The 16284-nt window shown below is 36.4% G+C and overlaps 1 protein-coding gene across 1 annotated transcript; it reads left to right on the top strand.

Moving 5' to 3' along the window:
- Positions 1–1067: 1067 nt before the first annotated feature.
- LOC145611779 (protein DEHYDRATION-INDUCED 19-like) lies at positions 1068–5531 on the top strand. Its single transcript, XM_081667148.1, has 4 exons — positions 1068–1411; positions 1553–1692; positions 3579–3940; positions 4982–5531. The coding sequence occupies exons 1-4, from the start codon at positions 1321–1323 to the stop codon at positions 5088–5090; spliced, it is 702 nt and encodes a 233-aa protein (XP_081523274.1). The 5' UTR covers positions 1068–1320; the 3' UTR covers positions 5091–5531.
- The last annotated feature ends 10753 nt before the right edge of the window (positions 5532–16284 follow it).

The following is a 16284-nucleotide window of genomic DNA, read 5'->3' as shown; positions in this document are numbered from 1 at the left end:
TGCCATGAAACGAGGTACTTATGTTAATTTTTTGGCAATTTCGAGTTCAATTTGGATCCTTAAGACTTAAAATGGTCCCTCAAACTTTGACTAAATATTTTTTGACATGCAAATCGATGGAAAAATGGAATTGGGTGGTAATTAACAATTTATTACTCCGTAGTATTTTTGGAGTGTAATTTGCAACTTTTATTAAAATGGCAAATTTAATCACTAGTATAATGCATTCAAGCTGTAGTTATATCGTTCATAATATTTTGTACCTTAGACAAGCCAAATCTCGTTTTCAAATTAGTGATTTTTGAAGGACATCAAAACCCAATATCTATAACTCAATTTGTAATTTCTCCAATTATTGGTAACCTTGATACCCCAAATTTCCAACATAGAAAAAGAGAGACATGTGGCTTAGCGAGAGAAGAACGAATGATTTGTTTTACCAATTAATTAATACTTACGGATTACCAAATTTGTTTACCTTGATAGGTAAGATAGATATAGATATTTTACCACAAATATACAACAAAAGTACACACAACACACCACCAACCTCATTATATACTACTCCCTCCGTCCCCTTTTGATAGTTTCTTATGGGCAATTTTCACGGGAATTAATAAAACACAAATAAGAATAGTAAAAGTACATTAAAAAAATAAATTGACATTGGGTATGCAAAAAAGTAGAGAGAGAAAGCAATAAAAGTATATTGGAAAACAAAATTTACATGAGAAATTTAAATTTGCACAAGTATTGTAGCAAATTGAATGGAATTTTTGTAAAAAGTTAATATTGATGATTGTTGGAAAAAGCAAATGGGGTGAACATTTTGGGACTAAAATTTGCCCATAAGAGACCATCAAAAGAGGACGGAGGGAGTAATATTTTTTTCTCTATAGTAAAAAAAAAACATTAATAGAACAAAATTAATAATACGTCAAATTCTTCCTCAAAAAAAAATAAAAAAATAAAAAAAATCCGTCAAATTCTAAAGAAAATGCAAAGTAGGAGCACGATGTATAAACGCAAAACACACGCACAAGTTGAAAAACACATCAGTACATCACCCCGAATCTAAGCCTCCCTCTCGCATTCTAACACGCTTCCACCACCCACCACCCATTTTCTCAATTTTTATTTCACTATTTTTATTGATTAATTAACCAACAATTTTTATTACTATTACATCTTCCCCATAAATTTATCAACTTTTCTTTCTATTTCTATAAAAATACTTCGGTTTTTTCTCTGACATTTTTTCTGCCTTCCATTGACTCTCTCTTCCTCTTTCTCTCTCTTCAAAATCAAACCTTTTCATCAATGGATTCTGAGTTTTGGACCACCCGTTTATCCGCTGCTAAGCGACAGTTTAATATGCAACACCAACTTCATCATAACTCTTCTCATCTTGGTTTGTTTCTTTCCTTTTTAATTTGTTTTTGTTGTTTCCTGTTTTTTAGATCTGAAAAAATGTTGCTTGATTGTTGTTAATTTGGTTGACGGTTTCTGGGTTTTTGTTGATTTATGATTTGGTGAAATGGGTATGTTTTAGATCGGTTGAATATGGATGATTTTGAGATGGAAGATGAGATTCGACCCGATATTCCATGCCCGTATTGTTATGAAGAATTTGATATTGGTTCGCTTTGTACCCATTTGGATGATGAACACTCTTGCGAGTCTCGAGCTACCGTATGTTTTCTCTTTCCTCATCTTTGTAATATTTAATTTTTATGAGGCTTTGGTAAAATGGGAATTTGGATTTGGTTATTTTTAATATGTATATAATGGTAAAGATGAAAAGTTGAAAACTTTTGACATTTTGTTCTACAAGTTTCTGGATTTTTGTGCTTTTTTTTTAAGATTTTTTTTTTATTTTTTGTATTTTGCAATTTTTGGATTGATATTGATGGGTTCCTTTTGGGTGCTATGATACAAATGAGATTGATTTTGATGATGTTATGAGAAAATTGGGGGTTGTGATTAATTGTTTATTATTAATATGTTAGAAAGTTTTATGATGATGGAAGTTAGAATATAGGACTATATGTGCACCCACCTGTGGATGTAGATTGATAGAATAGTTTATCAAATGTTTATGATGGAAATAAATGCGATGATCTATAGGATACGTTGGAGGTCAAATGGTCAATGCCCCTTTTGTTCATTTTAGTCTTGAGGATTTATGGGTTGAGGATTTATGGAAGCAAAAGGAGTATGAACTGGGTTAAACATTGATTAATCATTGATAAGGGGATTTGAGGAAAGCTTAAAGTTTGGTACTTTCCAAAGTGCAATAGTTTGTGCAGTACAATTAATGTTGATTCTAGTAGCAGTTTTATGATGGTAACAGTTTGATTTTGTATCCTGGATTCCTAGTTGATTGAAAATCTTCCTAATGAGAAATTGAGGACAAAAAACTGTTTTGAGAAGGATATGAGTCGACTTTTGTGAAGGGATGGATGGGTTTTCTTTTATCAAGGGTCTGCTGTCTGTTACAGAGAAAAGCTGCTATATACCGGAGATAATTGGTTCAAAATATCAAACGAAGTCTACACAACATAGCCTTTTTAAGCTCTTATCCAAAGTCTATTGTGTAGTATTTGGAACAGCCAACTTGGGTTACTAAGGTGTAGTCTGTCAAGGTTGTTCTACAAGACTTTCAATGGTCTGTTTTTAATCAATATTGGTTGATGAATATTCTGTGAAAATATGCTGTTGGCGGGCCAAACAAATTGATATTAGTGGCACTACTTGAGGATCTGGATTCTGGAGTGAATAAGTTCAGGGAGCCCAATCTTAGTTGCTGAACTCAAGCACATTTTTATGAAATTACCAATTGTTATTTGGTGGAGTGGCCTAATAGGTTATTTGTGGTGTTTATTTGTATATATGTAATTGTTCAAATAGGCTCCTACGTGTGTGTAGAGAGTCTTGAGTATTTGGGATGGGCCTGCTTTAGATGAGTATAATGATGTAACAAATTTGTTGATTGATAGAAAACTTTTGAACAAGCAACAAGCTTGATTGAAGAAATGATAAGCAAGCTCCTCTTAAATTGTGACGTGTATAAAAAAATTTGTTTTATTTTACGGACGGTTCCATTATGACGATTCATTTTAGCCAACCCCAAATCATTTTGGGACTAAGACTTTGTTGTTGTTGTTTGCTTGCTATAGTGTGTTATAGGCTCCTATAGCTAACTATTGGAATACTCTGTACTTTGTAGCTAGAAAGTATAGTAGCTTTAAAAAATTGATGCGTAGAGCCAAGCTATAATACCTTGTAGAGTTGTAGCTTAGCATCAAGGATGCTCTTAGCTAGTTTGGGCTATATGCTGCATTATCCTTTGATGACTTCTTCCCATTTCTTGTCGCTTACATGTAACCAATCGAGGACTTACTACATCAGTACATCTTGTTCTTGGTCTCAATGCTTGTTTTGCAACATAAGTTTTTACTGTAAACTTATATGCTCCTAATTTGTATTGAAGGTGCTTTAAGATAAATTACTTTGAACCAACAACGCATATATATTTTTTAACAAGAAATTTATGTGTTTATTTGCCAATTCTTCAGGTTTGCCCAATATGCTCTGTTAAAGTTACACGAGATATGCTGAGTCATATCACGTTGCAGCATGCACATTTATTCAAGATCCAAAGACGTCGTAGATTGCGCAAAGTTGCAATTCCAAATAGCCAAGCACTTTCCCTGCTTGGTCGAGACCTTCGTGAAGCTCACCTACATGTGCTTCTAGGAGGAGGTGGATTTCGATCAAGTAGTACACATGCCTCTAATGCTGCAAATGATCCATTCCTTTCATCACTGATCTTAAACTTCCCTGGATCAGAGGTTGATGAACTTACCAAGTCCGTGGCATCCAGCATTGAGGATACAACTTCAAGAAATACCTCAACAGATCGTTATTGGAAACCAAGGTAGTTGGAATGTTCCTTCTCTGCATTATTAGAATTTTGCTGTTCTTTTATTAACAATCAATCAATCAATCAATCTAAGCCTTAATCCCATAAGTGGGGTCGGCTAACATGAACCAAATTTGATTATTCCATGTAGTCATCGACATAAATCATCCTCCTCCATCCCTTCCGATCCAATGCTTCATCCTCATGCAAATCCATATACTTCATATCCTTCCTAACTCCTTCCAACCAAGTCATTTTCGGTCAGTCAAAAATAGAACATCTTTCAAATTGATGTTCATTTGAAATTGTTATTGGATATAAAGAAGACCTTGTGTTTGGCATCATGCATAGGCACTAGAATATTGACCAACATAAGCAAAATCTTAGACTCCGATGCCATCAAGAGCCTAAACAAACAACTACCAGATTCATTCTTTTTTGTTTCTATCAATCTAACTTGTCTTTAAATCCAACATCAACCTCCTTGTATAGATCTGTTATTGTGGACAGTTTTCCATAAGTGTTAGAAGTCCATCGATAATTGATTCAATGGCAAAATTGACTTCTAGAATTCATCAAAGTTGAAAGATTCAGTAAAACAAGTGGCATAATTTCCTGATTAATACAACATTGTACGTCTCTCCTAAACTCTTCTTTGATGTTGAAATTTGATACAAAATTGGCCTAGCCTCATATGCACAGAGAATATCTTATCTATAAACTCAACAGCACACTTGAAAATTTGAGGAAAGAACAATTGACATTTTATGAGGAAGCAAAGCGAATCAAATCAATTTAAATTATGTGTGGGTATTTGCAAATTGTAATGTGTGAAGCATGCAAAGAGATTTTAGAATCATAAACATGTTTCTTGAATGTTATGTTCCCACACTTTGGCTGGGTTGACACTTTGATATGTACTCGTACAGTCGTACCTAGCACGTGTCAGATGTTATGGAATAGTAATGATGCAAGGTTATATTTGAGGAACCTAATTTGTAAAATTTAATTGCTCAGTACTATAGCTAATATCCCTCTCTTTGTATTTTATTGCAGTTTTGATTCTTCATTAAGTTCTGAAGAAAAAGAGAAGAGGATACATCAGGCAGCTGGTAGAGCTGGCTTTGTACAAGATCTGCTCCTCTGCACCCTACTGAGCGATTAGTGAAGTGATAAGTTATCAAAATAAAGGTAACTGGGATTTCAAGTAGCACAATGAGTGTAAATTGGAGGGATTAATTGTATTATTTTTGCACTTGCTGGCTTCTAGAATCCTCGTGTGATGAGATTCCAAGTTGCTTAACCAAGCTAGTGCTTACATCAAAACATCCCTTCAGAAAAAAGAAAATATAAATCTCAGCTACATTTTGAAGAAACAACAGTCTTTCATGACTATAGTTTCTCCGTTTGCAATTTGCTTTTATTCCTGCTGCTAGTTTGTGGGTATTAGCGCGCAGGATGGCTGATATGTACTTGTAAATGTCGAAAGGTGTAACAGCCTTCCTCGTGCGAAATTGGAGGATGTGCCTGCTTGTTTGCGCTCCCCTTTGCTTCCTTGGGGAAAAAAGAAGGGATCATAGGTTTTACACCTACTCTTGTATAACAATTGCTAATTGACTCGTTCTTTCATTTAGTTATAGTAGAAATGTAACTTCAAATTGTTGTATTCTTACCAAATTAGACTTTGTTATAGTGCTTATCTAAGCATAACAGTGTAAATCATACATGCGGAAGCATTTTTTCGTTTTGATAGTGTAATTTGAACTAATAATGCGATGACTAAATCCTAGTAGAAGTAAAATAGTTGTATTTAGAACAAATGTGCATCTTATCTAATCTAAAATGTGATATGGTCAGACTCTTATTAATGGAAGTAAAAAAAGATTGTCTTACTGAAAGTTTGCAACGAAAGATTTAGCAGGATAGAATTCAGTGAAGTAAAACTTACTGTATTTCTATAGGCTTTTATTGACATGAACTTGACTTTTTTTTTTTTTTTTGAAGGAGACATGAACTTGACTTGACATTATAGGCAATCGTGTAAAAGAAGTTACCTTTAAAACAAAGGAAGTTGATAACTTGATATATACAGTATTTCGGAATTTCCTAAAAAAAAAAAGGCCTAATTGTCTAAGTTGTGTAAGTTACAAGACTTATAAGTTATAACTAAGAACCTGTTCACATTTACTTAATTTCAGTTCAGTTCAGTTCAGTTCAGTTCCAATCAGTTCAGTTCAGTTCAGCTCTTAATTTCCCTCTCACATAAAATATTTATTTCAGCTCAATTCAGTTCAGTTCAGTTCAGTTCCAATCAGTTCAGTTCAGTTCAGTTCAGTTCCAATCAGTTCAGTTCAGCTCAGTTCAGTAAATATGAACAGGCCCTAACATATTACCTTTTTTTTTTTTTTTTTTTTTTTTGACTTTTAAGATATTACTTACAACATCATGCCATGATGTGTTAATAATTGTCTAATTGATAATATTTCTGTAAACAAGGTCTAAAACAATATACTAGAAATTGAGAAGTTGTACCTAATTTTTACTAAAATAATATTGTTTACATTCACTAATTATTGAGTGTCCCTATAATTAAGGTAGATATTTCTAGTAGTCCATTACTTTAGTATGGAGTATACTTGTAGATAAGAATATAAGATGATTCATTTTTGCCATTATTGAAGATTAGCAAAGTAGCAAGAATAACAAACATTAATAGGGAAACAAAATTAGTTAGTAATGTTGGCGGCCGTATATAATAATTGATGGCGGTGAGGGATAAGGACGGTTCGGTGCGGTTATTGTTTATTTGGCGGCACCAAACATGTTTCTATGTTTTACAAACTACTCCATTTATTGAGAATAGTACTCCCTCCGTTTTTAAATACTTGTTCCACTTTCCTTTTTCGGTCATTTTTTGATACTTGCTCCATTTTCTTTTTTTGGAAAGCTTTTACAATATTTAATTCTTTTCTCACACTTGGTGGACCCAATATAATACTCTCTCTCCTTTTATTCTTCCACTACTTTTGCTTTTTACAATTTATTATTTCTCAACTACCCCACTACCTCCATATTTTATTACTTTCTCCAATTTTCTCCTAAAACTCCGTGCATGAAGAAATGGAGCAATTATTTAAAAACGGAGGGAGTATTATATACTCCTGGAGTACTATAGATTATGGTACTCCTTACACAATATATTTGAGTTATTTTGCGTACACTTTATGTCTTTATGTTATTTTGTTTACAAATTGTGTTATTTTGTTACAAAAATATGTTATTTACTTTGTATTTATTACTTTAAACTCAACTCATGTTATTTTTAATTTAATTTAACATGTACTTATTTAAAAATAATACTTCCTCCGTTTTCTTTTACTTGTAACACTTCCCTAAAAAGGAAATGACACAATACTTGCAACACACTATAAAAGGAAAGTTACTTTAGGGAAAAACTATACTATTTCCCTTATTGAAAGCACCTGGCCCACTAAATTACACTCCTAACAACCACTCATCCCATTTTAAAGTGTATTATATCATGTGAACCCCACATTTCTTAAATACCATGAAAAAGTGTGTGTTGCATCTAAAAGATAACGAAGGAAGTATATACTACCTCCGTTTCACATTATCTGCAACAAACTCCCTTTCACATTCCCCAAGACAAAATTTCTTAAGCAAAGATTAGTAAAATAAAAACATGTGATTAATTGGATGAGAGAGAAAGTAAATACCACCAGCACCCACCCTCTCACCACCACTAAGATCTGAAACCCCACCACACCACCACCCAAAACCCACCTGACCAAATCGCACCACCACCAATTAGCTCACACCACCACCCAAAACCCACCCAACCAATCGCACCACCACCTATCAACTCGCACCACCACCCAAAATCCACCCAACCAACCCAACCAGCCACCAATCAACTCGCACGGTCGCACCACAACCCAACAAAACCACCCAACCAACCTGACGAACCACCAATCAACTCGCACCACAACCCAACAAACCCACCCAACCAACCCGACCAGCCAATGAACCCACCAAACCAACCAACCCGACCACTACTAATTTAGATCTAAAACCACAACTTACCACCATCCAATTTCGATTTTGAAAAGGGGCGAATTTTGAATAGGGGAAAAGAGGCGGCGGCGACGGCTTTGATAAGGGTAAAAGAGGCGGCGGCGGCGAACTTGCAAGGTGAAATATTCGGTGGTGCAGTGGATAAGAGAGAAGATAGAAGAGAGAGAACAGAGAGAAGAGATGGTGTGGTGGTGGTGCGGTGGAATGGTCGGTGGTGTGGTGGATCTGGGTGGTGGTGTGGTGGATCTGGGTGGTGCGAGAAGAGAGTGAAGATAGATAAAGGTTGGTGCTGGTGGTGGTTTACAGGGAGGAGAGAGAAAAAATGGTGATGGTGGTGGTGGATATGGTTGTGAGGGAGGAGAGAGAATGTGGGTTAGGGTTTTAATTATGGGTAAATTAATTTGGGTTAAAGAGTTAATATGTTGTTTATTAAAGTTAAGTGCAATTTAGTAAGGGTATGGTGGTAATTTTACACAGAAAAATTTACTAAAAGAGGAAACTTTTTTTTTGTTGCACATAATGTGAAGCTTCCCTAAATGGAAATTGTTGCAGATAATGTGAAACGGAGGTAGTATATAAATTGAAATAATAATAAATTCACATTAAAATAACATTAGTAGTGTTGAGTTTTAACTTTTAAGACATCGTGAAGAGAATCAAGCACTTTAGAATATACTAAATTTCTAGACATAAACACATTTAAACCCTTAAATTACCTTCAAATCAATTGATTTCTAAGAAACTTAGAAAATTAGAAGAAGAAAAGAGGAGAGAGAAAGTGTGTTTGATAGAGTTGGAGTACTGGGAGGAAGAGAGAGAGAAGAGAGAGAGAGAGGGAGTGAGAGTGAGGTTGATTCTTAGAAAACCCAAAAAATTGGAAGAAGAAAAGAGAGAGAAAGTGTATGATTTTGAGTTGGTGTAGCTGAGAGGAAGAGAAAGTGAGTGCGGGAGGAAAATGAATGAGAAAAAGGGCGAAATAACATACATGTATTTAAAAATAACATATATATAATTTGAAGTAACATAGAGCTAACATCAAAATAACAATTTTTTTTTTTTTTGGTGAAGCCGAGGGGCAAGTCCCAAAAACGAAGAAAAGAACTACAAGAAGAAAACCAAAAAAACAACGAAAAATAAAAGCAACAGAAAAACAAAGAAACTACTATTATTCTCCTAGCTAATCCTTCGGCTTAGGAACCATCCTCGGAATAGCCACACCACCAAGGTCCTCCAATAAAACGGCCTGAAGATCCTTCAGGACCGCTTCAAAGATAACCAGTTTTTGCTCCAAAGTCACCCCTTAGTTAGTCAACCAATCCGCTACCCTGGCCTATTGGCTTCTCTGTAACAATGTCCGATCGTGACTTCCCAACCAATTCTCATGATTAGAGCTTTACACTTTCAGATGATATGTATAAAAGGAGAGTTAGATGGAGTCGGATCCACTAACAAACAAACCACCACTTCAGAATCTACCCGAACCTGCACCTTTCTATGCACCACATCAAAACAACATGAGTTTTATAAAACCTGGAGTACCGTGTCACCGTGTTCATGGTACTCCAGGAGTATGATAGAAATTGCGCATTCATTGGTGGGGGGTGCTATGTGACTAACCATCTTTTTAAAAAAAAGAATACTAAAAATTATATATAGAAGCAAGATAAAAGGAAAAAAAAGTATATTATTTTTTTTTGAATGGAAGTGTATTATTATTATTATTATTATTAGATGTAGTGGAGGCATTTGTAAAATAAAAATAAAAATAAAATAAAATAAAAAAAAAAAGTGGTGGAGGTAAATGTTGTAAGAAGATAAAATCATAAGAATTTTGTGTAAGGGAATGAAGTTGAGAATTAAACATAATGATAAGATGTGAGTGAAGGGGGCATTTTATGCTTTAAAGCTAAAACATGATACGGAGTAAATAATTATCGTATGTGTGAGATCATAAAAAATTAGAAACATCGTAAATAAGGAAAATTTGAAAATAACTGCCCTAAAAACTACTTTTGGGAAATATCCATCTTAATCTATTATTTGTTTTTTTATTTTTTATATCAACTAACTTATAAATTCCATCTTAATCTTATACCTATTATTTTGGAATTTTTTGACTTTTTTTTGCCTAAAATAAAAATTGCCGAGATGTTTACCATGATTCCTAATATCCTCTAGGAGTCCAATTGGGTGGGTGGAACCATCCAATATGCCTTAAAACGGTCAATTTACTCGTTCCCAACTTTCACTGATTTCTTGAACTCAAGCCTACCATGGACATTTATGTCAGTATATAATGGTCATATATGGTACCAAAAGACATTATATGACCCTGAGATATATCCCCTAGAGTCTCAAGACTTTTTGCCACCAGGCCCCGTAACCTCCGAAATTCCTCAAAAAGCGTGGATAATAGCCTTCAATTTTAGATTTTTTGACCTTTTTTCGCCTGGAAATAAATATTGCCGAGATAATTACCATGATCCCTAATACCCTCTGGGAGTCCAATTGGGTGGGTGTAACCATCCAATTTTTCTTAAAACGATCAATTTACTCGTTCCCAACTTGCACTGATTTCGTGAACTCAAGCCTACCATGGATATTTATGACAACATATAATGGTATTATGGTAATATATGGTTCCAAACGACATTATATGACCATGAGATGTATCCCCTTGGGTCTCAAGACTTTTCGACACCGTGCCCCGTAACCTGCGAAATTCATCAAAAAGCGTGGATAATAGCCTTCAATTTTGGAATTTTTTGACCTTTTTTTGCCCGAAAATAAAAATTGTCGAGATGTTTACCATGGCCCCTAATACTCTCTGGGAGTCCAATTAGGTGGGTGGAACCATCCAATTTGCCTTAAAACAATAAATTTACTTGTTCCCAACTTGCACCGATTTCGTGAACTCAAGCCTACCATGGACATTATGACAACATATAAAGGTCATATATGGTACCAAACGAAATTTTATGACCATGAGATGTATCCCTTATGGTTTCAAGACTTTTCGCCAAAAGCTCCCGTAACCTCCGAAATTCCTATAAAAGCGTAGATAATAGCCTTCAATTTTTGAATTTTTTGACCTTTTTCGCCTGGAAATAAAAAATTCCTAGATGTTTACCATGGTCCCTAAACCCTCTGGGAGTCCAATTGGGTGGGTGGAACCATCCAATTTTCCTTAAAACGGTCAATTTACACGTTCCCAGCTTCCACTGATTTCGTGAAATCAAGCATACCATGGACATTTATGACAATATATAATGGTCATATATGGTTCCAAACAGCATTCTATGACCCTGAGATATATCCCCTAGGGTCTCAATAATTTTCGACACTGTGCCACGTAACCTCCGAAATTCATCAAAAAACATGGATAATAGCCTTCAATTTTGGAATTTTTTGAACTTTTTTCGTCCGGAAATAAAAATTGCCGAGATGTTTACCATGGTCCCTAATACCCTCTTGGAGTCCAATTTGGTGGGTGGAATCATCCAATTTTCCTTAAAACGGTCAATTAACTCGTTCCCAACTTGCACCGATTTTGTGAACTCAAGCCTACCAAGGACATTTATTACAACATATAATGGTCATATAAGGTACCAAACGGCATTTTATGACCCAAATGTGTATCCCCTATGGTTTTAAGACTTTTCTCTAACGCGCCCCATAACCTTCGAAATTTCTATAAAAGCGTAAGTAATAGCCTTCAATTTTTGAATTTTTTGACCTTTTTTCGTCCGGAAATAAAAATTGTCAAGATGTTTACCATGGTCCCTAATACCCCCAGGCAGTCCAATTGGGTGGGTGAAACCATCCAATTTTCCTTAAAACGGTCAATTTACTCGTTCCCAACTTCCACAGATTTCGTAAAATCAAGCCTTCCTTGGATATTTATGACAACATATAATGGTCATATATGGTTCCAAACAACATTGTATGACCCTGAAATGTATCCCCTAGGGTCTCAATACTTTTCGACACCGTGCCCCGTAACCTCCGAAATTCATTAAAAAGCGTGGAAAATAGCCTTCTATTTTGGAATTTTTGACCTTTTTTTTCGCCCGGAAATAAAACTTGCCGAGATGTTTACCATGGTCCCTAATACCCTCTTGGAGTCCAATTTGATGGGTGGAACCATCCAATTTTCCTTAAAACGGTCAATTAACTCCTCGTTCCCAACTTGCACCGATTTTGTGAACTCAAGCCTACCGTGGACACTTATTACAACATATAATGGTCATATAAGGTACCAAACGGCATTTTATGACCCAAATGTGTATCCCCTATGGTTTTAAGACTTTTCTCCAACGCGCCCCATAACCTTCGAAATTCCTATAAAAGCGTGGGTAATAGCCTTCAATTTTTGAAATTTTTTGACCTTTTTTCGTCCGGAAATAAAAATTGTCAAGATGTTTACCATGGTCCCTAATACCCTCCGGCAGTCCAATTGGGTGGGTGAAACCATCCAATTTTTCATTAAAACGGTCAATTTACTCGTTCCCAACTTCCACTGATTTCGTAAAATCAAGCCTTCCTTGGATATTTATGACAACATATAATGGTCATATATGGTTCCAAACAGCATTGTATGACCCTGAAATGTATCCCCTAGGGTCTCAATACTTTTCGACACCGTGCCCCGTAACCTCCGAAATTCATTAAAAAGCGTGGAAAATAGCCTTCTATTTTGGAATTTTTGACCTTTTTTTCGCCCGGAAATAAAACTTGCCGAGATGTTTACCATGGTCCCTAATACCCTCTTGGAGTCCAATTTGGTGGGTGGAACCATCCAATTTTCCTTAAAACGGTCAATTAACTCCTCGTTCCCAACTTGCACCGATTTTGTGAACTCAAGCCTACCAAGGACATTTATTACAACATATAATGGTCTTATAAGGTACCAAACGGAATTTTATGACCCAAATGTGTATCCCCTATGGTTTTAAGACTTTTCTCTAACGCGCCCCATAACCTTCGAAATTTCTATAAAAGCGTGGGTAATAGCCTTCAATTTTTGAATTTTTTGACCTTTTTTCGTCCGGAAATAAAAATTGTCAAGATGTTTACCATGGTCCCTAATACCCTCCGGCAGTCCAATTGGGTGGGTGAAACCATCCAATTTTCCTTAAAACGGTCAATTTACTCGTTCCCAACTTCCACTGATTTCGTAAAATCAAGCCTTCCTTGGATATTTATGACAACATATAATGGTCATATATGGTTCCAAACATCATTATATGACCCAAAGATGTATCCCCTAAGGTCTTAATACTTTTTGACACCGTGCCTCGTATTAGGATTGTAGAAACGCAGATTCTACGATCTGGATCGCGATTTTGATAACTATGCGTATAACGGTCAATTTACTCGTTCCCAAATTGCATCGATTTCGTGAACTCAAGCCTACCATGGATATTTATGACAACATATAATGGTCATATATGGTACCAAACGACATTATACGACCCTAGGATGTGTCCCCTAGGGTTTCAAGACTTTTCGCCACCATGCCCCGTAACCTCCGAAACAACTCAAAAAGCATGGATAATAGCTTTAAATTTTAGAATTTTTTGAAATTTTTTCGCCTGGAAATAAAAAATTGCCGAGATGCTTACCATGGTCCCTAATACCCTCTTAGAGTCCCATTTGGTGGGTGGAACCATCCGTTTTTCCTTAAAACGGTCAATTAAATCGTTCCTAACTTGCATCGATTTTGTGAACTCAAGCCTGCCATGGACATTACAACATATAATGGTCATATAAGGTACCAAACAAAATTTTATGACCCAAATGTGTATCCCCTATGGTTTCAAGACTTTTCTCCAACGAGCCCCATAACCTCCGAAATTCCTCAAAAAGCGTGGATAATAGCCTTCAATTTTTGAATTTTTTTGGCCTTTTTTTCGTTCGGAAATAAAAATTGTCAAGATGTTTACCATGGTCCCTAATACCATCTGGTAGTCCAATTTGGTGGGTGGAACCATCCAAATTGCCTTAAAACGGTCAATTTACCCGTTTGCAACTTGCACCGATTTCGAAAACTCAAGCTTACCATTGACATTTATGACAACATATAATGGTTATATATGGTTCCAAACAGTATTACATGACCCTGAGATGTATCCTCTTGGGTCTCAAAACTTTTCGCCAGAAGAACCTGTAACCTCCGAAATTCCTCAAAAAGCGTGGGTAATAGCCTTCAATTTTTGAAATTTTTGACCTTTTTTCGCCCGGAAATAAAAATTATCTAGACGTTTACCATGGTCCCTAATACCCTCCAGGAGTCCAATTGGCTGGGTGGAACCATCCAATTTGCCTTAAAACAATCAATTTACCCGTTCGCAACTTGCACCGATTTTGTGAGCTCAAGCCTACATGGACATTTATGACAACATATAATGGTCATATATGGTTCCAAACGGCATTATATGACCCTGAGATGTCCTAGGGTCTCAAGAATTTTCGCCACTGTGTCTCTTAACCCCCGAAATTCCTCAATAAGCGTGGATAATAGCATTCAATTTTGGAATTTTTGACCTTTTTCGCCCGGAAATAAAAATTGCCGAGATTTTTACCATGGTCCCTAATACCTTCTAGGAGTCTAACTAAGTGGGTGGAACCATCCAATTTGCCTTATAACGGTCAATTTACTCGTTCCAAACTTGCACCGATTTCGTGAACTCAAACCTACCATGGACATTTATGACAACATATAATGGTCATATATGGTTCTAAACGACATTATATGACCCTAAAATGTAGCCCCTAGGGTCTCAAGACTTTTCGCCACCGGGTCTCATAACCTCCGAAATTCCTCAAAAAGCCTGATAATAGCCTTTAATTTTGGAAAATTTTGACCTTTTTTCGCCCAGAAATAAAAATTGCCGAGATGTTTACCATGGTCCTTAATACCCTCCGGCAGTCCAATTGGGTGTGTGAAACCATCCAATTTGCCTAAAAACGGTCAATTTATTTGTTCGCAACTTGCACCGATTTCGTGAACTAAAGCCTACCATGGACATCTATAACGACATATGATGGTCATATATATTTTAAATGGCATTATATGACCCTAAGATGCATGTATCCCCTAGGATATCAAGACTTTTCGTCATCGGGTCCCGTAACCTCAAAAATTCATCAAAAAGAGTGGATAATTGCTATCAATTTTGGAATATTTTGACCTTTTTCACCTAGGAATAAAAATTGTCGAGATGTTTACCATGATCCCTAATACCCTCTGGGAGTCCAATTGGGTGGGTGGAACCATCTAACTTGCCTTAAACGGTCAATTTACTCTTATTCGTACACGGCTCTTGTAATTACTATAAGTTTTCACGAGGCATGTACGTAGCCGAATAATGGTCATTTATTGGTCGAAACAATATTTTATAGCCCCGGGGAAGCACCTCGTAATGTTCCGTGAAATTTCGACGCCTGGTCCCAACACCTCCTAAATCGCTCCGATTTCGTGTATAGCCTTCATATTTTGTTTATGTATATCATTTTTTCACCCGGCGAGATTATGCATCCAAGTACTTCCAAGGGTTCCCAAAGGGCTTTGGGAGTCATTAATAGTACTTGGAACCCTCTAATTCATCCTTATTAATCATCATGTCTTAAGGGCCTTGGGAGTCGTAAATAGTGCCCGAACCCGGTATGCCTTGTCCTTGGGTGTACATGTGTTGCGCACACGTCACACGACCCCTTGTACCATCGTCCAACATCCCAACACTTAGGCTTTGTAACTTGTCTTAATCCCGTACTTAGCTTTTTTTAGGAAATAGGGTAGGGGAGGGACGAATCAAAGAGACATAGGGCTGAATCTCAGTAGATCGTGGAAACAAGGATACTCTGCCACTTACAATACCTCGTCGCGTATTTAAGTCGTCTGCAAAGGATTCAACACGCCGCTCGGTAAAAATTGTACTTCAAGGCAGCTCTCATGGCGCATCCATCGTGCGAGCTTAGCCTACGACACGTTGCCTTGGGGCCGAAACCCCTACCGTAGGACGAAAATCGGGCGACAGGTGTATGCGTCGCTTCTGGCCAGGATTCTGACTTAGAGGCATTCAGATCAGTCATAATTCAACACACGGTAGCTTCGCGCCACTAGCTTTTCAACCAAGCACGATGACTAATTGTGTGAATCAATGGTTCCTCTCGTACTAGGTTGAATTACCATTGCAACACTGTCATCAGTAGGGTAAAACTAACCTATCTCACGATGGTCTAAACCCAACTCACGTTCCCTA

This window comes from Chenopodium album, chromosome 24 (assembly GCF_948465745.1).
Source record: "Chenopodium album chromosome 24, dcCheAlbu1.1, whole genome shotgun sequence".
NCBI lineage: Eukaryota > Viridiplantae > Streptophyta > Magnoliopsida > Caryophyllales > Amaranthaceae > Chenopodium > Chenopodium album.
Note: the sequence above shows the minus strand (reverse complement) of the source record. Positions and strands in the feature narration are given on the sequence as shown.

Bases quoted from the DNA above. Each gene is read 5' to 3' on its own strand.
- LOC145611779 (XM_081667148.1), top strand. From the start codon at position 1,321: ATGGATTCTGAGTTTTGGACCACCCGTTTATCCGCTGCTAAGCGACAG. The intron at 1,412-1,552 runs GTTTGTTTCTTT...GGTATGTTTTAG, and splicing joins TCATAACTCTTCTCATCTTG to ATCGGTTGAATATGGATGAT. The intron at 3,941-4,981 runs GTAGTTGGAATG...ATTTTATTGCAG, and splicing joins GATCGTTATTGGAAACCAAG to TTTTGATTCTTCATTAAGTT.